The sequence below is a fragment of the Triturus cristatus genome, chromosome 8 (genome assembly GCF_964204655.1).
Source record: "Triturus cristatus chromosome 8, aTriCri1.1, whole genome shotgun sequence".
Classification (NCBI taxonomy): domain Eukaryota; kingdom Metazoa; phylum Chordata; class Amphibia; order Caudata; family Salamandridae; genus Triturus; species Triturus cristatus.
In genome coordinates this window covers 277,306,508-277,329,803 of record NC_140591.1, presented here as the reverse complement: position 1 = coordinate 277,329,803, position 23,296 = coordinate 277,306,508, and the positions used below count along the sequence as shown (strand labels likewise).

Here is a 23,296-nt window from a genome sequence, read left to right as displayed (position 1 = left end):
ATCCAAGCCATGCTTTATGGAGCCCAGATCCCCCGTAAACTTACCACAGTCACTATGGCAGTCTTGGTCACCTGGCGCTCAGCATTGTGCTACACAGAATGGGACAACAAACTGACACTACAAACACCTCTGTGGCATGGCACCTGGTTGGGCGAGGAAGGCACACTAGAGGGTTTTCGCACATGGGACTTGATTAGGATCTCGCAGCTGGGAGATGTATGGAGAGGGAGTCACATGTGCTCCTTCTTGGACTTACAAAACTCACACGCACTGCACCCCTCCCAGTTTTACAAATATCTGCAACTCAGACATGCCCTCACTCCTTACACACCTACGGGTACCACATTCCCAGAACTTAGTCCTTTAGAGGTCCAAATCCTGAAAGGTGATCTCCAGAAAGGAGGGGTATCCAAGATTTACCGCTCTCGAGTCAGCAACTCCCCAACCTCCCCAGACCCCCTCAGGTGTCGCTGGGAGACCAGGCTGGGACGCCTGGAGGAGGAGGACTGAAGAGACGCTCTGATGGCTCCCCTGCATGACCACCATGTCTGCCAGACTAAGGTTAATCCACCTCTATTACCTACACAGTGCTTATCTGACCCATCCCATCTGTACTGAGTGGGACTTCAGGCGGCCTCAATGGGCCTGTGATCCCAAATGCAACTCGCAGATTTCTATCACATGGTATGGGCCTGCAGCCCCTCACCGCGTACTGGGGGGAAAAAGTGTCCGAACTGAGTGAGGTCCTGGGTTGTGAGGTTCCACTTAGCCCGTTAGCCCTACTCCTGAGAGTTATGGATGGCCTAGACGGGACCCGGACAGATAACATTTTTCTCAGGACAGCGATTGTAGTAGCCAAGCGCGACAAGGCAATGGCCTGGAAAGACCCTCTTTCCCCCCCTAGTATCACCAAATGGCATAGGGGAGTAGATTGTGGGCAGCACAAGAAAAGCCCATATACAAAGCGAGAGGCTGTCCTGCCAGGCATGGCCGCGTTTGGAGGAAATGGCTGGGAATACTTACTTAATCGGAGGAAAGAAAACACTTTGAAATGTAATGTTGATGAATACGTCCAAATTATTCTCGCACCAAAATTTTGCTGCGATAACATGCTCTGCACCAATAGTAAAATCTATTTATGCTGCTGGCTTTTTATCATATTTATGTTTTTTTTTTAAAGTCTAATCAAATTTGGTTATTAAAAACAAGAGATAAGTCCACGATTCTTTTTCGGCCCTAATTTGCCTCTTTTTTTTTGAGGACTCTACTCTAAAAAGACTTTCAACTTGGATTCTCAGTCATTTTGATTATTAGATCTCGTACCTGTCTTGGGTCATTGCCAGAGGATTGGATTCTTTTTTTCTACAGTACTGGATCACTTTAAGCAGTTCTTTTGCAGGTGGTAGGTGTCACCTGTATTCCACTACTTGGCTCAGTCTAAGCCATTCTACTGAATGTATTGCAATGCAAAATTTATATTGCCTTACTACCCTCTATGGGGGGGCACTGAAGTGCTTGCCTACATGGGTAGCACGCTAGCAAGGGTTGCCTTGATTTCAGTTCCAGGATAGGTTTGTTTTTCATAATGCTTTTTTAAGTTCCTAGTGGCTATCCATAGTGAATTTACTTTCTTCTACTTGGCTTACTGGTTCAGCAGTGTGTGTAAAGATAGGTTTTGATGAGCTTACAAGGAGGTATTTACTTCTAACTCTTATAAAGCATGAACATAGAAACAATAGTAGGAGAGCCCTATATTCAATAACGGAACTACCACTCAATGTGAGTGGATACAGAGACATGCTGGAACATTTACAATGACAACAGAGAATAATAACTGTATACACATACAAAGATCATCAACAGCATCACAGTGTGGTGAGGAGTTGAAGGGAACGGGCATCATCTAGGAAGACTGACAAGAAGAGTGTTGAGGCAATTCATGAATTAGAAGTGGAGCCGGCCATCTCTTGCTGAGAAGAAATATCAGGAAATTGTGCGTGCACCAGAAAATTTAATTTGCTTCTCCTCTTACCCCTTTTTCAGGGTTGCATTGGAATCTGCCTGTTTTCAACTTGCTTATTTCGTTCACTGTTTGAGTAATCCAAACTGTAATGCATTACTCAATATGTGGGCTAAATCTGATCAGGTTGCAGAAAGAGCGAGGTTGGTGAGGGCATCACTGATGATGAATTTTTGAATCAATTGGTCAGTAAAAAACATTCTCTTGCAGACTTAATAAACCAAGAGGGTGGAGTTTGAAAGTGCAACAGCGAAAGGGAGTCCTGTAGGGAGGAAACTTTTGCTGATGCGGAGAACTTTTTTCAGTACTTCCGTTTTAATGATGTTACATAGAATGAATATACAAAAGGGTGAAATACCAAATATTTACAGATTGTGAACTTTAAATTCCACCCCAGATAATGCTGTGTAAGAACAAAGTATGGTGTTCACAACCAACCAATGCTGCAAGTAGAGGGCTATACTTAATTTCACATAAATCAAGAACTGCTGCTCTCAGATACTACGGTTGTTGAACTTTTCTAAAATAACATTTAAAAGAATGCTCACCTTGATTTCCATGGTAGGAATAACAACGTCGTCCAAGTTCTTCAGCTTGATGATGGGCTGATCTGCTGGAATAGTAATCCCCTCTATATATAAGAAAACAAGTAAAATTAGTAGATTTCTAAATGAATACGTGTCTCAATAATACACGCAGTATCTGTATCCTAGTACTGTATAAGAAACAGCGTCTTAGGAATTCTTACAACTCAGTAGTCAATATCAGTTCCTTCATATAAACTGTTTATATTGAACTTGTTTGCTCCACTTAATGTTTCTCAAATATGTTACATAGTGTGATTGTGAACCACTGTGACCAAAAAGGTCCTGGTCACCTACACTCAGAATAAAGAGGTGCTTTAACAATTCTGCTTTGCCCGGAAACCAAGGGGCTGCAGGGTCTCTGCAGCAAAATCAGGTACTGAGGACGCAATCTGTGGTCAATACACCAACTTCGAAATGAGGGTGCAGGTAATGGGAAATTCTTGGATGCTCACAGAATGTGGAGGAATTCCTATTACTCTTGTCAGTGGTCACCCCACTAAAAACTGCAACGTCAACCAATGGAAACAAAAATTATGGAAGAGAATTGTGCCAGTCTCCTCCATCATTCACAAAGCCAGACCCAAAATGATCCTTCGCATCCATAGACGGCAAGCAACCCATGATTATGTAAAGTCCCTCCAAATAAAAATAATAAAAACATTATTCAAGATTTTCCCTTTCCAACGCGGTGACAACAGTGAATGCCCTTCAAAATAATTGCAGCAGGGTCAGTAGGATTGCACTAGACACCAGGGAACAGCCACTGTGGAGCACTTGTCAGGGTCCCACTCATGGCCATCTTATGGTTTTCAAGCCCAACAGGCCAACTACATGTTTTCACCAACTCCCTCTTATTTTTCAACCTGTGAAGCAGCAGCCTTGTTTGCTAGTTTTCAGACGTGTACAGCATTTCATTGATATCACATTTATAAATGTTCTACAATTCTTTAATTTGTATTAGGAACCATATGTTGTAACTTCGACTATTACAAGCATGAATAATTCCATTCAAAGATGGAAAGTTCAGTCTCTCTTAAAAAACAATAAAACAGACATTACTATTTTGCAGGAGATGCATCTGGCTGATACTGAAACAAAAGAAGTTCAAAGTGATTGGGTATTGGCTGAAAATCACCGTTCGTGCAAATCAAATTCAGGAGGAACAAGCTGCTTGCCTTCGGCAACACTCTTTCTGGTACAGACTCTGTAGTCGCAGTTTCTTCACCTTTTGAATATTCCTCAGGTGTCAGACTGGATCCACAAAGTTTTCAGCAGTACCTCTGAGCATTGGTAGGTGGCGCCATTTGGCTCCACACTGACATCGTTCTACTACATAAATCACATGCAGAGCCTATATAGGCACCATAACTATGCGCCACGGAATAGCAGTTTTTTTATTTCCGTGCCACGAGATGCAGATTTGGAGCACCCTCCTCTAGACCTCTTTTAGCACTTCAAAATTATAAAACAGTGTGCAAGGGATATTTCACCTCCCTAAACAACAGGTTTTAAACCCGTGTAGGGACTGTCACAACAAATGCCAGGCAACTATGTTTGACCTTTCTCACACCCAGGGTGGTACAATCAGTACTGCATTCCCTGTGGTAACCCTCTAACTTATAGGCCCTCGGTACCATATACTAGAGACTTACAAGTAAGTTAGCGTATGCCTATTGGGTGTAAGACAATCAAACTTACTCAACTTTAGGGTCAGGTCATAAAGGCACTGAGGTCTGGTTAGCAGACCTCAGTGCACTCAGAGTCGAAAAACAGCAGCATATGTCCAGAAACCTTGGTGGTGGTAGTTGGGGGGAAGGGGGGGGGGGGGGGGTTTACATACAAAAAAGGCATTTCCTTGTAAGTGTATGTCAATGTATTACTGCTTCTGCAAAGTATACTCCTTGCATTCTTTGCTGTAATGTTATTCATTTTCTATGCAGTCCAAAGTATCCCACTATTTAATTACATGAATGAGAGGTGCTGATTTTGGAAAACATTAAAATGCTGAACATAGACTGTTCAATGACTGCTCACACTGAATAAGGTAGGGGATCGAAACAGAAGAGATTGACCAGTTATTTGGACAGAAGTGTACAAGGAAGACTAAGTTATCATGCTACGGCTATGCCTTCCTCCAATAAGAAATACATCTGGTTCATATTCATTAGTGGAAAGTACACAGAGAGTCCAACACTTAAAAACAAGCATTTGCATTGCAATAGGTCTCGCATTTACGCAAGTTTAATCTATTGGCATTGTTGACAAGAAACCAATATTAAGAGCTCTAGGCTTGATTGATGGGCAGGGGACAGTTATGCCAGCTGCACAGGTCTGGTCTGTTTATTATGAGCAGTTATGAAAAAGGCAGTTTTTGTTTTATATTCATATGTTTAACTTTTTAAAATGTTTTCTGTATTTGCATTGAATGCCGTGGATGTTGGCATGGGGGAATCCGGTTTTGAGAACCTATTTTATTTTGCTGTTTGTGCATTTTGTATGTCAAGCAGCAGCAGACAGAGGTCTTTAAGAGTAAAGTTGTCCCTTCATTCAAGGCAAGTACTGGGTTGCCCCAAATGGGCAATACCAGACATGCCAACCTTAAGATACTTTTCACTGTGTTATGTTAATTTTATTTATATAGCGCATTAATGCGCATTAATGCCCTGAGGCATTAACTGTGCGATAGTTCAGGGAAGAGAGTATGGTTTTAGCAAGTGGGTGGGGACATGGCAAGTGGAGCGTTGGGCATCCTGCTCTGCCAGAACAGCCCCCCACCTGTCACTCCTGCCTCCCGCACCCACAACCAAGCAAGAATTGCTATATGGGGCCACCTCCTCCGTCCTTGGGAGGTTTCAATGGAGCTCTGTTGTGTAAAAACTTCACACTTCAGCTGGAAACCTTTTCTATTAAAGGGCTTCCAGCTCACCCTATTAGGGTTAGATGGCAGGCCTGCAATATCATTAGATGAATTTACTGGGCTGAGACAAGACAAGATTGACAAAGTCCTAAGCCAATGGCGGAAAGAGGCAGACCCAAAGGCCACCATCTCTGTACATTATTAGCAGTAGCTCTGTTTAACTGTGGTGCTGTCAAAGCCCGGACCTAAAACTAGGGTTACCATTTCAAACACCGTATTCCATTCCCACCTTCTACCAGGGCACGCCCCAAAGCCCCCAAATATTCTAATGCTGCAAACTTGTGTGGAAACAACGATTACAGATCTGCAGACATAGGACATTTCAGAAGAACTATATTTTAGTTAAGAAATTGGAATGTTTGAAGCATAATTATTATTACTAGGGGCAAAGTAAGACGAAAAACGAATTCCAAGTAACAAATTTGGGATTCTTTGTCCTGAAGAAGGGCTCCGGGGAGCGAGATTTTAACTTTTAAATACAATCTCAGAGGCCCTCGAGTAAATTTCAAGATACGATTGAGAAGGGTGGGGGGGGGAGGGGCAACTTAGTTAAGCAGTGTATATGCAATTTATGCCCATTGAGGACCCCACTCAGAGTGGAAAGAGACCACACCCCACTGGAGAGAAATGTCATACCAGCAGATGTGTGGAGTCCACTCAGAAGCTACAGACCCCCAGCCCACTGGAGGAACTGTAGCCCACCTGCTGCACGCAGTGTGGAGTCCACCCCAAAGCCACATAAGCTACCTTCTGAAGGAACAGGTAAACCAACAGTTCACCTGTGGAGCGACAGAGACCCCACCCACAGAGGAACTGTTCCACCAACCACCAGCTATATGCCCATGAACCAAAAGCGACATAGTACACCTCCACACTGGAGAAACTGTTAATCCACCAGCGGTGGAACAGAAGTGGACCCAGCAGCGACAGACTGCCACCCTTTGGAAGGACTGTTAAACCACCAGCTGTATGCACCGCCCTCCAAGAAGCAATGGTAATTAACAGTACATTAATCCCTACAGATCCGTGCAGAGGGTTTATATATGATGTTTTTGCACGTGTATTTATTAATAACAAAGGAACCTGACCAGAATCAGAAAACAAAGGCCTAAACAGGTGAGATCTAGCCACACTAAAAGGTGCAAATGGCTTTTTTTCCTCAGTGACATCATTATTACGTGCAATTTATGAAGCAATAAACAGCATTTTGCTCATTATGTTACACCATGATCATAACAAGGAGTCTGGATTACACCGTGGCAATAAATGCGTGAATGTGTGTTTATTTGTACACTTGCCCTAATTAGCATGTTTAATTGGGACACGTTTTTCAGAGGTATCGCATTAACATGCCTCTTGCTCCTTTAACAATATATGAAGCATGAAAGCCTCACATTACCAGTCAACCACAGCTGACCCTTCATTTAATAAAAAATACCAGATAGCACCACTCACTGCATACTGTGCGAATGGTAAACTATATTACCATATGTGACAAAGTTTCTATGCCATATTTTTTTTTTGCCATAAGTTCTTTTGTTATGCTATGTTGTCAAGTTACATCCTGACATTCTCATGGTTTGATGCAGTACAGGACTCTGTGGCTCGGCTACTGCGGAACCTTCCCAGACGGGCTTCGATGGGCTCTGCATAAAGTGCACCGGCTTCCGATAAAGTCTGTCCTTCAAGGCTCTATGCAATTGTTACAGGATCTTTAACAAATTAGGTACCAGCTATCTTCACCGCTTCATCAAACCCTACCGCGCTCCCCCCTCCTCCTAAAGTGTCTGAGGTCTTCAGGGGCTCGGCTGGCTGAAGTCACCACAGTTAAGAAAGCTCGTATTGGGGGCAGTTCTTTTTGCTTCCTGGCTCCCAAGCTATGGAACTCTCTTCCGCTGCTCCTCAGACAATTTAAGACAGCTTTTACCCCAGAAAAACCTCAAAATAGTGCCTGGGTTTCCTTCAGGTTTTCTGTGCCTGTTTTTGGTAACTAGACCTTATTAGAGCTGGGACACTTCTGCCGAAGTAGCCATGCGCATTATACATTGTATTATTATTGTGTTAAAGCTTACTGTTCAGCGTTCTTGCAGGATTGTGCATCGCGACGCTTTTAGCAGTTCTGAGGTCAACATTTTTTAAAAATTGTAAAATGAGTGTTCACCATTTGTGTGCTCTGAAACAGCAATGCTTCACAGCTGTGCTCCTCTGACCACTCCTGTGTGGGTGCAAAAGCCACTGTTGATTCTTGTGTGGATGCAATGGAAGAAAGGACGGCGCTCTCAGGCACACAACGGAAGAAGGAGGGGCCCGACGGGGGGAGGGAGGGAAAGCGAAAGCGCGCCATGTGCTGAAACGCCACGGCCTGTACGCGTGCACATCTCCTGTCCCCCTTCGAAAGAAAAATTGACGACAATAGATCTCGCCAAGCGAGCATCGCATGCGCTGCGTCGCTAGGCGAGACCTAATAAGATGTTCCCCTTCTATTAAATAGAGATCTTAAGGCAGGGATAATAGTGATAAATTTTAAGAAAAATCTTAGGCAACTTTTCATGTAATATATATATATATATATATATATATATATATATATATATATTAGCCGAAGCAGCGCCAGTTTAGGTACAGTCCTTGGTGAAGCGGGGGTCGCAGTAATGTGTCTCTGGCTGACACAGGCAAATAGAACGAATCTCATCCTTGCGAAAGAGCAGGACCCAGAAGGGAAGTTCAAAGAAGCCTTTATTGAACACGGATGACATGGCGAATGCATTTCGGCAATGACTGCCTTCCTCAGCGCCCAAGTTCACAGGTGGCTTCCATCAATGTCGGATGAATATTCCTGCCACTTTTATTGGTCCTCATGAAGGCTCCGCCCTGTAGAACGAAGCTCCCCCTGCCAGTAGCTCCCAAGATGGACGAGAACTCCAACACCCAGAATGCAGTGCTCCGCTTCAGGTAAGTGGTGGTTGGGGGGCATGTTGCACCAAGTAGTAAAGCGGAATGCAGGATTCCGATGGGGATGTTGACCAGGATGTCCTGCTTGTGGTGTCCAAGAAACGCTTCCCTGAGCTCCCTCACCGCTTCAGCCCCAAGTCTCAGGATAATCAACAGCAGGGGCAGCTGTGCAGATGCACGCCGCCCAAAGTGCGATGAAATCACCGCGCCACTGCTCCGGAGCTCCCAGTCATCGAGGCGGACACGACCCAATTCACTACCGTGAAATAAACAGATTAGCCGTACCAGCGCCAGTTTAGGTACAGTCCTTGGTGAAGCGGGGGTCGCAGTAATGTGTCTCTGGCTTACACAGGCAAATAGAACGAATCTCATCCTTGCGAAAGAGCAGGACCCAGAAGGGAAGTTCAAAGAAGCCTTTATTGAACACGGATGACATGGCGAATGCATTTCGGCAATGACTGCCTTCCTCAGCGCCCAAGTTCACAGGTGGCTTCCATCAATGTCGGATGAATATTCCTGCCACTTTTATTGGTCCTCATGAAGGCTCCGCCCTGTAGAACGAAGCTCCCCCTGCCAGTAGCTCCCAAGATGGACGAGAACTCCAACACCCAGAATGCAGTGCTCCGCTTCAGGTAAGTGGTGGTTGGGGGGCATGTTGCACCAAGTAGTAAAGCGGAATGCAGGATTCCGATGGGGATGTTGACCAGGATGTCCTGCTTGTGGTGTCCAAGAAACGCTTCCCCGAGCTCCCTCACCGCTTCAGCCCCAAGTCTCAGGATAATCAACAGCAGGGGCAGCTGTGCAGATGCCCCTGCTGTTCTGTTATGATATATATATATATATATATATATATATATATATTATACCAAAACTGAAAGCACATAGAATGAGAAGCAAATAAGCATAGGCATGTATACAACAAGCTGTTCTGTTATGATTATATATCTCTCTGAACCACACAACCCCTCCAGTACGAGAGATGTAAGCCCACACAGGTAGGTGAATCCAACGTCCTTTAATTGCAGTTAAAAGCGAGCGGCATAATGCATTTCAACACAAAGTGCCTTCCTCAGATGCCTTTGCTCGTTCCAAAATTCACTGTTCACTTGAAGACATGGAGCGTCTCACTGAAGTCGGTGGCGACACTCCTTCCACCATTAAAAGGAAGATTTCCCGGACTCGCTGCCTCGAGTTCATTTGCTGCAGGAACACATGTGGAAGTCCTTGCCCCAGTGGGCGGTGCCTGCAGCTCCCTTTGCATTGTGGATCTTGTAGTGCAAGGGGCTGAATTCACTGACCTTCACCCAACCGATATCACCACCAGCGCACCGGGATCCCTTCTCCTAAGTAGGCAGAGGCAACATGATGAAGTCATCACCCAGTTTGCACCGGCCAAGCCATGCGTTGAAGGTTTACGGTGGTTCGGCGTTTTCCCAAGCGCCTTGAGACGTTACACCATTCTGCCACGATCCGCCGAGCTCTTAAGGGTGGGGGCTCAAGTGCGAGTGGCAACGCACAAAACCTCTGAACCACACAACCCCTCCATTACGAGAGATGTAAGCCCACACAGGTAGGTGAATCCAACGTCCTTTAATTGCAGTTAAAAGCGAGCGGCATAATGCATTTCAACACAAAGTGCCTTCCTCAGATGCCTTTGCTCGTTCCAAATATATATATATATATATATATATATATATATATATATATATATATATATATATATATGTTATACCAAAACTGAAAGCACATAGAATGAGAAGCAAATAAGCATAGGCATTGGCAATGCAATATTGTAAATGCAAATGTTTTTTACTTATGTGTTTTGGAGTGGAGTGGATGCATGTGGTGTGTAATGGAATTGGTAGGTTAGGGGGGGTTTGAGGGAAAGATTCCAGGAAGACTTGGTAAAGGGAGTAAAATCAGATTAACAATTTGAATACTATGAAACAAATTGAATAACCCAAGCCTATTTGAACTATTATGTACCGCTGTTAGGTAACCTACTGAATAACACACCAATTAATGTCTATCGATTCTTTGTCAGATATTCAATACCGAACAATATATTTATTATTGTGTAAAAACAGAACGTTGTGTATAAAATTATTTGTTGTCTGGTCTAAGAGATGTTACATATGCTTACATAAGGATATGGACAACCATGGGTTATGTACAGTGCTTGATTTGTAAAAATAAATACGTCAATATATGATGGGACCTTTCATCACAGGTTCTTGAGCTGACCACTATGGGCGAATCCCACTACATTGGGTGTTAGATGAACAGCAGCACTCCAGTCTTGAAATGGTGAGTGCACTAAGATGGTAACACGAAATAAGCATACTGCCATTTCCTGCATCCTCTGTCCCTTCAAGATGCTGGACTCATCTAGCCACATGTCCCTCCCACGGCAGGCAATCCATACCGCACAACAGTGACCAGGAGATGGAGCCATCTGAGCAGGTGACCAACAGCTATATCAGAGCCCGAACCCAACACAACTTCTCCATGTGGAGCTGAGGTGTCAGCTGCTACTGCCTTTATTTACTCCAGAAATTTCCTTCAAGTATCCTGAATAGGAGCAGCTTTAAGAAGAGATCGCAAATACCAGAATAAGGCTCTGTTCAGTAGGAGTGAGCATACTCAAGACAAAACAACCATTGAAGTACACTATGTAAAGGTGGGCACCCTGTGCCCGAGGTGCTCATCGAGGCAATAAGTGTACGCTGCACGACGATCTGGTGCCCGGACCAATGACGGGGAGGGAAGCAATGGACATTTTTACATGTCAAGATCAGCCTGAGCTGTCCACCTTGGAGCATGCAGCCCTCATCAGAAATTAAGGCTGGAGCTGGAGGAAAGTGCTGGGGTGCCCTCATAAGGTGGTTCTTCTGCTTGACAGCATGGCAGTTGACTCCAGGATAGGCAAGCAATCAGAGCCAAGTAGATCAGAGGCCACTGCATCACTGTTCAATTTGATACACTGGCTGAACGCTGCAGGTTACTCAACCAAATACAGAAGTAGTGTAGCAGTGTTGTTAAATGGCTCATTTAGATGAGAACTATCACAGTGAACTTCTGCACTACAGTGAGAGGAACTGTAGCTCAGCCCAAACACAATCAGTGAGAGTCTCTGCAAAATAAGTTCATATCTTCTAATTCAAGTGCAGAGCACCAGCAAACATAGACTCAAGCACAGGCTATGTCTTATCAGAAATAAAAGATTAAAGGCTTTGTGTAAAAATTACTGTTCATTCAGCCATTTACTCATCCTCCCATTCATCAATCCATCCACTCACCAAGCCACCCACTCACAAAGCCACTCATACTCCCACTGACCAAGCCAGCCACCAACTCATCCATGCATTCCATGTGCGTATTCAACTCAATGCAGGAGACGTGAACAATTAGGAACACCGTGAATAGTTGGATGAAAGCTGAACGACCATGTTCTGAACTATTCTGAATTTGATTGTTAAAATTTGAGTACCACTTTGCAGTACAGGTGCTGCATAACATATGTAGTTAATAACAACAGGAGTGAAACCCATAGACCAGGTTGAGATCTGGGTAAGTACAATGTTGAATATGAATATGCACCGACCAATTTACCAGCGCAACTCACGGCGCATATTCATCTTTGGTTCACAAAACTGCTTTAAACCTTGATCAATCACTGGAAATAACTCTTTGTGTTGAACCAATTATTTTGTACATATATTCTTTATCACCCTGCGCCTCTCACTGTGTTATTTCACTTGTCACTTGCGCCGTCACTTTCTTGTCACGAGCACAACGTGCACCAAGTTTATTAGGGTTGCCTCTGCATTTTATGCTCACAGTGCTGATATAACTGTTTTGTATAAACTGCATTTTCAAATATATGATGCCCTGAGCACATTTGAACAAATTACTAGGGGTCTTCTCTTCTTTTCTCTTTTATGTAATGTCGTGTACATACATGTGTATTTGCCTTTTTATTGAATCCGGTTGAGACATTGTTGCTAGTTTTCACATAACATGTGGCGTAATGTCCCCGTCTGCTCCACGGTGCACTCAGTTTGGCTGTGCATGGCAAAGAATGGCACAGTGTGTCCGATTAGGAAACATTTTTTACTGTCCCAAGAATTGGTAAGAACTTGCACCTATAATATGGACTGTGCAGCATTTAAATATAGACCAGCATAAAACTGCCCATTTGCCTTTCAATGTAAAGGAATTGGTCTTAGAAAAACTGGTAAGTGGATGTCCCCCTTAGGTGAGGGATCCCACCGTTTCAGTTTGCAAAAAGCACTACTTCTCACAGGTGAAAAATAATAGCTTTCCCAATGCTTATTTTAAAGGGATTAAAAACAAAATAACAGTGAAAATAGGGCCCTGGGGAGACCAGCAGCACAGGTATTATCAACAATACACAGAGCAACTCAAGAGGCAAAACAGCAAAGTGCCAATCTACAAAGGGATTTACACACTAGTAACAACAGCTTGAACAAGGCTCAGAGGTAGATTGAGAAGCAGCCAAGAAATTGGAAGAAGATGTTGTACGGAGGTTGTTTTAACACAATCTGGATGTATTGCATTGCAATTGCATTTATATAGCACTTACTACCCCTGACGAGGCGTCAAAGTGCTTTTTTGGCGAGTAGCATGCTACTCTGGAACCCATACAGGATTAGTGGTGAATTAATGTAGTGAAATATGAAAGTAATTTGAGCATGGATTTGTTAGTCAGTTATCTGGATTGAGAAGGGTAGCAGAGGGATAGAAGAGGGTAAAAGGTTTGCATTTATATAGCACTTGTTACCCTTGATGGGGTGTTGAAGCGCTTTTTTCAGTGAGTAGCACGTTACTTTGGAAGCCATGAAGGATTAGTGGTGAATTAGTATAGTGAAAATATGAAAGTAATTTGAGCGGTGGATATGTTAGTCACTTATTTGGATTGAGAAGGATAGCGAAGGGGTAGAAGTGGTAAAAAGGTTTGCATTTATATAGCACCTGCCACCCCAATGAGGTGCCGAAGTGCCCTCTCGGCGAGTAGCATGCCACTAAGGAAACCCATAAAGGACCAGCAGGGAACCAGCATAGTGAAACATAAAACCAATCTGAGTGCTCAAGTGCAAATTAGTTTCAGATTATCACAATAAAGACAATCAAACCTCAACAAGCTTGCCAGGGAGAGGCTTCGCGACGGTCCCTCTGGTCCCCTCCCGCCCCCAACTTACAACAAAGGAATTTCAGCTTAAATTCAGCTAATGATCCAAACGCCGCACTTCTGTCTACCTTTTTCCTATGCCTCCTGAAAGCGCTATTATTTACAAAAGGAAAATGAAAGCGAAAGCACGGCACGTTGTGTGGAAATTGTAACCTGACCCATGGCAACCTGACCCACGAGTAATTCAGCTGCCACCCTGCGCGCCGCTGCTTCCTCCTGAGAGCAAAATGCCGTGGGTGTGAACATTGGAAAAGGAGGTGGGACATGCACCCGCCTTTGGCCATGTGCGTGCTTTCATAATTATTTTTTTTTAACATCTGTTTATTAAACAAATGCCAGCATCCATGTACAGCCACACACATTACACATATTCAGAATAGAATGTAAATTCCACCTCAATTCCATGATCCGCAGTTTGGAGACATACTGAAATAAAAATATTACGAATGGCTTCCTCCTATCTACAACACACCACCCACCGACCCTATCTATCCAATCTACTAAATGACCCACCCTAACCTCTATAATCTTCCCACTGCTGCCAGACTTTCTCCCACTTCTTGGGACACCCTCGGCTGTCTTTTCTGCTGCACAGGACTAGTCCATATCCCTCTTCCATTGTGACACCTACAGCGGCTGGACTGCACCCCATGCCCCTGAGATATTTCTCTTAGCCACCATTGCGGCAACCTGTAGCCAAATTCTTTGATATTTGGGCCAATTCTGTCCCCTTGAGACACATAAAACATGCCACCTAGCATCAAGGGGGACATCCTGTTCTAGCACCTCTGACATTATCCGAACCACCTTTGTCCAGTAGGTTCATATTATCGGAGCGTGCTTTCATTATTGAAAGACACATGCAAAGGCCAATCCAATGTGTGGGAGGAGTCAGACCCACAAAGAGAAGCCGGAGAAGCCACAAGAAGCCTCGCAGAGCAGCACATGCGCGCTGGCTCAGGTTTGACCTAAATAAACAGTTGCACGAGACAGCCCCTCTCATGCGCAGCCTCTCTCTATCTCTCAGCTGCAGTGTGGGACTGTGGCGAATAATTTTGCACAAATCTGAAAAGTTTCAGCCCAGGTTTTGTCTTTCTCCCGCCTACAGGTTTAATGTGGGTGTTGAATACCAATCGTATGTGGCGGTGATCCAGCGGGACTCCAGTCCGGGTTCTGCATCTCTCATTGGTCGTTTCAGGTTTCTACACATTGCTGCAATGCCGAGAAGGGAAGCATTCGAAAATCAAAACCGAGAGAGGGAAGAAGGGAGTCTTGAAACTTCCACCTCATGCCTTACAGCTGCACTTCCATGTATGGGAAGGCCTCCCTACAGCTTATGTGTAAGAACGAAGTGTACAGCTTCAGCGCCACTCACTCGAGAGCCCAAGCAAAAGTAGCATGGCACGAGGGAGGGGGTGGGGGTGGGGGCAGGTAACTAATGCCTTGGGGAAACAGCCTTTAATGTTTGACGTCAGTCTTTGAATGCACAGAAACTGTAGTTAAATAAAACCATGATTTACAGCCCCAGTTTCAGAAACGGAGTTTGGAGCACTGAAAACACACCAAGCATTCTGCTCAGATGCTCTTAGAGAAAGGGAAAAGTAGTTCCTGAGCAGATGCTTCAATGGGACAGGTTGAAGGGTACAAGAAATGGGGCGCTGCTCTGTGCTGACGAAAAGGAGGGACAAAGAAAAAGGATTGACCACTAGCAAGCAAGACTTTTTAATGGACACTGAAACAAAGAAATGAAAAACTGTAAGCCCACAAAGAGAAGTATGAAGTATATACTAAAGTATATACAAGAGGTCTCGAAAGCTCGACCTAAAAATAGAAATATTTAGTACTGGAGTGTTCTTTCATGACAAAGGCTAACATAACACCATTTACAGAGGGGCAATTCACTGATAGCATCCCACTTGGAAGCACAGTAATGGGATATGCACTCACCAGGACCTCTTGCCTTAATCAGTTTAGTTAATTCTAGACTTCAATTGCACTCAACCAGTTTGAATATATAACTTTAAGGCTGAGTAATTATTTTCTAGGTATTAAGTGGCTTTGTGAAAATGGGGCAGGAGAAAGGCCCTTGCTTGCTCACTGGCATAGTGCCTCAAAGCAGACTGGTAAAAATGAATCAGCTTCAGGAGATTTAAACTGGAAGGAACCAACTCATTGACATTGTGCCAAAAGCTTATCCTAGTATTGCTGTTCAACTCTCAATAAAAGCCAACTTGATACAGAGGCCCTAGCTCCCCATCTGGCTTCTCTCTGTGTTGTCAATGTGAAAGCAGTTTCCTACCCTGCAGCCTCTACTCTCATTAAAGTAAAGGAGTCATAGCTGTCTTATGTCAGTCTCTATATGTATGTGAAAAAACCCAAGATGCCTAAGATCCAGAACCATAGGTGGAGCTCCTCCAAGAGTCACAAGTACTAGCTAAAGGCACTACTCGTTTTGCTATGGTTTCTTCTGATTCTTCTTATGCATGATTTAATTTCAACCATGACTTAAGTAATCTTTTCTAAATGGGCTCTCTACTGGTGTTTTTGTTGGTGCATACATCACATGACTATTAGGTAGTTTCATGAACACAGTGACAGGGTCCGGTTAGGTCTCGTCTAGTTTTATCATGTGCTAGACTGCAGGCTCTCTTACCTCTTTATATTAGCAAATGTGCAGTTTAGACACATGCAGAAGTGTTAGCATAATGTCCGCCTCCTATCTAGGCTGATATATTTTCATTCTTTATGTTATGGTTGTTGGCATATTAATATGGATGCTTATAGTGAAGGCTAAATATCTACATGTAAACTGAGCATTTATCGCTATGCTCATTTTGTCTTGTTGGGACTTTAGTGTCCCCTATGGGCCGGTTTCCATTGTTTGGAGGTTGAAGCTGAATGCCTAAATACTGGGTTGTGGCCTTGCAGCCTTGAAATGCTCCAGTGGGGAGTTAGCCTTGCCTCCAAGCAAATTCCATCAAATGGGAGGTCTATTAGATTAGGCCTAAATAGCAGAGTAAAAATTGGATGTTCTTAGCAAAGCATGACACCGCACCATGACATTGGTACCCATAGATCGGGCAACAGAGTCTGATGTGTCCAATCCAAGCTTTATGACTTGAGAGAAGCATTCTGGCCCTTCAGTGAAAATGATCTTTCATGTTACCGGAGATAGGCAGAAGGATCACCTGGGCCATGTCCCATAATGCCTGGTGGTAAAAGGCGAGAAGGCAATTGGCATGGATAGATTTGAGGGCCGTATTCCCTGCAGAAAAGACTGACTTGCCCCAGGCCTCCAGGCGCTTTGACTGCCGGTCAGAGGGGGCTGTAGGGAAGGCACAACCAGATTGGACTCTTGACCAAGAAGCTTGGATGACTACGCTCTCTGGGGATGTGTGTGTTGAGAGGAAGGCCTGAACGCTAGGAGAAGAGCGGTAAGTAGAGGATGGATTCTCCCAAGCTGCTATAATAGATTCAATCAAGGCTTCACGGAAGAGAAGAGGTTCATAGGAGGTCGAAGAAGGCAACTCATGACGGCGTTTATCTTCATGTCAGTAGTTGGCAGCTGCAAATGCAAAACCTCTGCCGTCTTCAACATGACTTTGTGCAGCGAGACAACCTCTGGCATTGGTGCCACAGTAGAAAATTCTATGGTCAGCTAAGGAGAAGTATCCAAACCACTGGCTGACGAAAGTCCATGAAAATTAAGGGGCCCCTGGCCCTATCCAGCCCAAGGATCGTAGGTTAGAGGATCCAAATCAGTCTTAAAGATTTTGTGAAAGTGTACTCTGTAGATCTCCTCTTTCAACAGCCACTGGATCTCTTTGCTAGAGTGGAACTGGGGCTCAACGAGCTGGCAATCAACCACATGGCCTTATATAAAAGGAAAAGCAGCAGAAAACAACACCATCGACTGAGTGGTGATAAGCAGGCAGCCGAGAAGACTGGTAAAAAGAAAAACAATCTTGGTAGAATAGAAAAAGAGGACCACTATGGAGAACTAACTGTAAAAGGTTCAAGTTGAACAAGGCCAGCACGGGGAACTACGCAGATAACTATTCCCTGTCTGAGGGAAGACGAACAGCTTAGGAAGGGACCTGCCGAAGCAGAGGACAAGACAGAGTAAATTGCATGGAAAGAGCACCGTCACAAATGAAGGTCCAAACCATGGAACCATCGTAAAGAACAAAAGTAACAATGGAGAGTTAGTGCCTACAGCCTAACAAGGATTTGGATTAGAAGGAAAAGGAACGGTCCGGGTGCACATGAAGATCTGTGCCTTAAAAACAAGCCATGCGACATCATGAGTAGAGGTCCTGACATCACCCAAAAACATAATTGATATACTCTTTATGAGAGGGAGGGAGAACCACCCAAGGTGTTGGAACAGGATCCACGCTCGCGATAAACGAGATACAAACACCCCAGATACTCTTTATGAGAGGGAGGGAGAACCACCCAAGGTGTTGGAACAGGATCCACGCTCGCGAGAAGCGAGAGACAAACAAACCCAGAAAAGAATCCCCCGGGATCACCAACCTCCGTATGAACCAACCCTGAGTGGGGTAAGCAATCCATACACAAGAAGAGACAAAAGATGAAAAAATGGCTATAAACTCTAAAAGGGGCAGAAGGCACATCTAAAGAACAGCCAGGCCAGTGCCAATATTGGGGTTGCTATCGGAGGTGTAATGGAAACATCTCCAACAACACATCGACCAAGGCAAAACGTAACAGTGGCTTTGCGCAGAGCAGAAGCAAAGTAAAGCAGGTCATGGAGGGGCATAGGAGAGAAGGGATCAGCAAAGCATGCCACCCATGCCAAGATATGACACAGCACGTCCGTAAGGGACTTGAGAGAGAAGAGGAGAGAAGGAAAAGAAGCCTGTTTTGCCAGTGCATAGCGAGAGCCAACACAAGAAGGGCTAGTGTCCAAAGAGGTAACAGAAGGAACACCATCCAGATCAGGGCCAGAGAATGCACCTGAAGTCAAGAACCATGCCCCTTTGCCTTGCGTTTTGTAGGGAAGAAGGGTGCCAGAAAGAGAGGAAGGAAGAACCCCTTGGCCAATGTGGAGAAACACTCAACAGCAAGGGGGGCAAAAGGAATAAGACCCCCGTGCACCATTTTCATACTTGCACCGTTGCACCAAAGCACGGCATGTGGATTCCCCTGTAAGGGGTACCATCATGTCAGGATCTGATGGAGGAATAGCTGCAAGGTATACAGACAAAGTACCCTGAAGGACAGGGAGAAAGGCAACAGTGCATCCGCAGAAAATCACGAAAATACCCTAATTAGAACTTAAGGAAAAAAGCAAAGAACACCGTTCTGCCACCACTGTAGAAACCCAAGAGGGCTAAGAAATTAGATGCTTCTCGAAAACAACCAGGGACCACAACCATCGACAGGGTAAGTAAGCACGAAAAGAATTTGTCTGCCGGGGCAGGAGCACAACACCAGATACCACTCGGGTAGGGAAGAAGCCAACGGGCACTCCCCTATAACGGCTCACACAGAAAAGAAATCAAGGAGACTATCCCCAGCTAGACTGAATACGGGGGGAAGAAACGGATGGGACAGCAAACAGTGGATTAAGATTTCACTCTACTCAAACTATCCCGAAAGAGGTGTAAAGCGGAGTCCGCTTGAGAGCCAAACATATCTTGACCATCGACAGGCATGTCTACCAAGGCCGACTGAACAGCCTCAGAGAAGCCAGTGGTGCGTAGCCGGGCACGCAGGCAAAGAACTACTGAGAGAGTCATGGCTTATTCAAAACAATCTGTGGTATCCATACCACAAAGAATCAGTAATTTAGCCAACTGGCGGCCATCCTGGACCTTCTGAGTAAGATCATCTTGAGTGTCATCAGGGACAGGGGGAGAAGGAGCGAGGCCGAATCCCACAACACATGAGACAAACAGCCCAAAACATAAGCGGTATGAAGAGACCGCAAAGCAGCACTGGTGGCAGAAAAGCAACATCACCCAAGAGCATTTACACTTTTAGATTCCCTGTCTGGAGGGATGTCAGGCACGGACCTGATGTCGGGGGAGGGTGTGGCAGCCTGAACCACAACGCTGCGCGGAGTAGGCTATTGGAAAAGGCAAAGCAGGTCTCCAGGGGTAGGATGGTGCCTATGAGATATAGACCAGTCCATGGAGCCCCTTGAAACAGGTTTAGCCCAAGTTTCCAACAGAATATCAAAGAGGGCTTCACTGAAGGGGAGCACAGGTTTAGTCCACATCTGGCCCTGATGAAGCACCCCAAGTAGGTGCTCAATGGTCACCACCACTGAAGGAAGCTGCAGAACCATGAAAACTCTCAACAAAACCTCAGCAAAAGTCGAGATAGCCTCCAAAGCGAGGTTAGGAGGAGAAAACATGACTGAGGAAGAGGAAGAATCGAGGCCACTAGCCTCACCAAGGTCAGACACAGAATGAAACTCCTGAGGAAGCTGAGAAATGTCAGTTATGTAATCACTGACTTCACCAAAATACCTGTGTCCCCAGGAGAAACAGCAGGGGGCTCCTCTGAAAGCGGGAGAAGGTAGCCCGAAAAGAACTGTTTACTGATGCCGTGCCAGACATCGACGGGCATCGAAGAGGCGATGCCTCGGCGTCAGGGAGGATAGACAAAGTAGGGGCGACCGGCACCGTCAACACCAATGGCAGCCCTGACAGATCCAACCCTGGAGTCACAGGTGAGAACCATAAAGGGCTGTGCACCAGAGTTGGGTTCAATCACTTATTAGGAGGGCCTGACTGACACTGCGGGAGGTCCTGCCAGCTTGGAGCCAGTCAAGACTTCCCCGAACTCCTTGGGGCCGAGGCACACACCAGAGGGAGGCTGAGAACGAAAAATGGCATGAAGGGAGAGATAGTATTTCCTCATCTGAGCCAGAGTCGCTTCGGCGACGGGAAACATCGGAAGGCGTGGGACAGATTATCGCTCCTACTCTGAAATCAGAGGAATAAGAGGCGTGTCAGGAACACCGCACTTACATGGTAATGTCAGGGAAGGCTGTGGCGCTGACCGCCTATGGCGTGACTTTTCAGCCGAGAGCGATGATAAAGGTCTCCGGGTGCTGGCCCTATTATTATTAGGAGATTTATAATGCGTATAGCTGCCACAGCAACGAGGCGTCCCAGCGCAGCAGCAAGAATCAGAGGCGAGAGCTAGAACGAGACACAGTAGTTAAATGGTTGGAAGGGGGAAAAGCCAAGTCTTCAAAGCCTTACGGAAAGCCAGATGGTTAGGAATGATTCTAATGGAAATCGGAAATGAATTCCACAGTTTGGCCGTAAGGAGGCGGAAAGAACGCCCCCCAGCCCTGGCCCTCCGCACTCGCGGAGTGCACACCAAAGATTGTTCAGCAGAGCGCAGTGAGCGCTCCGGTACATAAGCCTCCAACAAATGTGAAAGGCCCGTCGGAGACGTCTTTGCTAAAATCTTGTGAGATATACATAATGCTTTAAACTGTATCCGCTTACAGACCGGCAGCCAATGAAGTTTAGGAAGCACCTCGGCGACTGAGCAACGCTTAGGTAATGAAACCAAAATTCGTGCTGCTGCGTTCTGGACCCTCTGGAGCCGGTTTACGCTAGCCCTAGTAGCACCCAAATAGAGGCAGTTTCCATAGTCTAATCGAGAGAGAACAGACGCTTGGACAATAATCTGCCGCACGGGGGGAGGAAAGAACCCGAGCAGTGGCTTAAGACCTCGCAGGAGGCCGAAACAGACCCCAGCGACGGCCTTAGTTTGTTTCTCGAAAGTCATTCCTCGGTCAAACCATATCCCAAGGTTTTTTACCGTGTCCCTAGGGACTGGGGCGGGTTTTAGGCGGTCCGGCCAGTGGAGATCAGTCCATAGCTTCCTATCCTTCCCGAATAGCAGGATTTCGGATTTCCCGGAATTCAGCTGAAGGCCGTTTACTGCCATCCAGTCAGAAATAGCCAGCAAATCTTCCCTAAAGTTATTTAAATTGGTGGTACATTTCTTAGAGAAGGCTATCATCAATTGAGTATCATCAGCATATGATACCAATGACAGTCCCCTTCCCTTAGCCAGCTCCGCCAAAGGGCTGACGTAAAGATTGAATAGTAGTGGGCTTAATATAGAGCCCTGTGGTACCCCCTGATGTAGCGCACAATTTTGTGAGGCAAAAGGAGGTGCCGAAACCTGAAAAGATCTGTCCGATAAAAAAGACTTAATCCAGGCCAAGGCCAGGTCCCTGACCCCAATATCCTGCAGGCGTTTCAAGAGTATTTTATGAGATATCATGTCAAATGCGGCACTTAAGTCCAAAAGGACCAGAGCCGCTGAGTTGCCTACATCTAAATGGCTTTTAATTGTTTCCGACACAACCAGCAGCGCAGATTCAGAGCTGTGCCGGGGTCGAAAGCCATGTTGTGTGGAGTCAAATAAAGTATATTGCTCGACATAGCCAGTCAGGATGGAATTAACGTAAGCCTCCGTCACTTTAGCCAAAAAGGGTAGTTGCGAGATGGGCGGATAATTTCCTGGTTCGGAAGTGGCTAAGGAGGGTTTTTTCAACAGAGGGATGACTTTAGCATGTTTCCAAGCTCGTGGGACTGTCGCCGTAGACAGTGACCGGTTAACCACGTCCAGACACACCTCTGAGATGGAAGCGTAGAGCTGACGGAAACGGGTGGGAGTCACTGGGTCAGCTGGGGAACCAGATTTATTTTTTGAGCATAGGGCCAGAAACTCCAAAGGTGTGATCAAAGGAAATGCCACCAGACTATGGCCACCCACCGTCTCACCCCTAAATAAGTCCGCCTCTGCAGACAAGGGGACAACTTGCGGGAGTCCCTGATAGATCAGTTCCACCTTATTGATAAAGTGTATGGCTAGCTCATCGCATTGGTGATTGGAGGTAATCGGAGAAACCCCATTGCCGCCGGGATTCCTCATGTCACCCAGTAAAGCAAAAATAGTCTTGGCTGGGTTGGAACTCCCCAGAATTTTGCTGGCCACAAAATCCGCCCGCGCTCTACGAATGTCTTTATGGTATAACTTAAGGGCTGAACGATATTCCAGTTTTGCAGTCACATCATAAGTGCGTCTCCAGGCACGCTCCAACCGTTTACAGCCCTTTTTGGCTAAGGCAAGGGCGTCATTAAACCACGGGTTAGATGGCCCGCGGCCTGGCCTTCTCCATTTAGCAGGAATGTGAATATCCAAGCCCGTCGTCAGCCAGTCATGATAACAATGATTCGCAGCTTCTGCGCACGAGGGTAGCTGAGGTTGGTGGCTATCTAACCAAACAGAGAAAATCTCTGGGTTAAACCTATGCCAAGCTCGTTTCATGGTCTTTGAGGGGCAGCTAGTTTCGGTTTTAGTCTGAAATTGCAGGGAAAAGGAGACCAAAAAATGGTCAGTCCAAGCCTGTGGGATGGGAGTGCGCATTATGATTTGTGGGAGATTAGAAATGACTGGGTCCAGTACATGACCAACTACATGAGTAGCCTCAAGCACGTATTGCTTTAATTGAAAGGCTTCCAGGTCTGCCAAAAAACTGCCAATCTCCGCTTTTTCGGTGTTTTCAAAATGGAGATTAAGATCACCCAGGATAGTAAAAT

General features: G+C 45.5%; 1 protein-coding gene across 1 annotated transcript in view; it reads right to left on the bottom strand.

The window, feature by feature from the left end:
- The window catches only part of ATM (ATM serine/threonine kinase), a 1,586,045-nt gene that overhangs the window by 250,031 nt on the left and 1,312,718 nt on the right, over positions 1 to 23,296 (bottom strand). Inside the window, exon 54 of the mRNA XM_085621514.1 lies at positions 2,569 to 2,651. Coding sequence (XP_085477640.1) covers positions 2,569 to 2,651 — 83 coding nt within the window. The remainder of the gene's footprint in view (positions 1 to 2,568; positions 2,652 to 23,296) is intronic.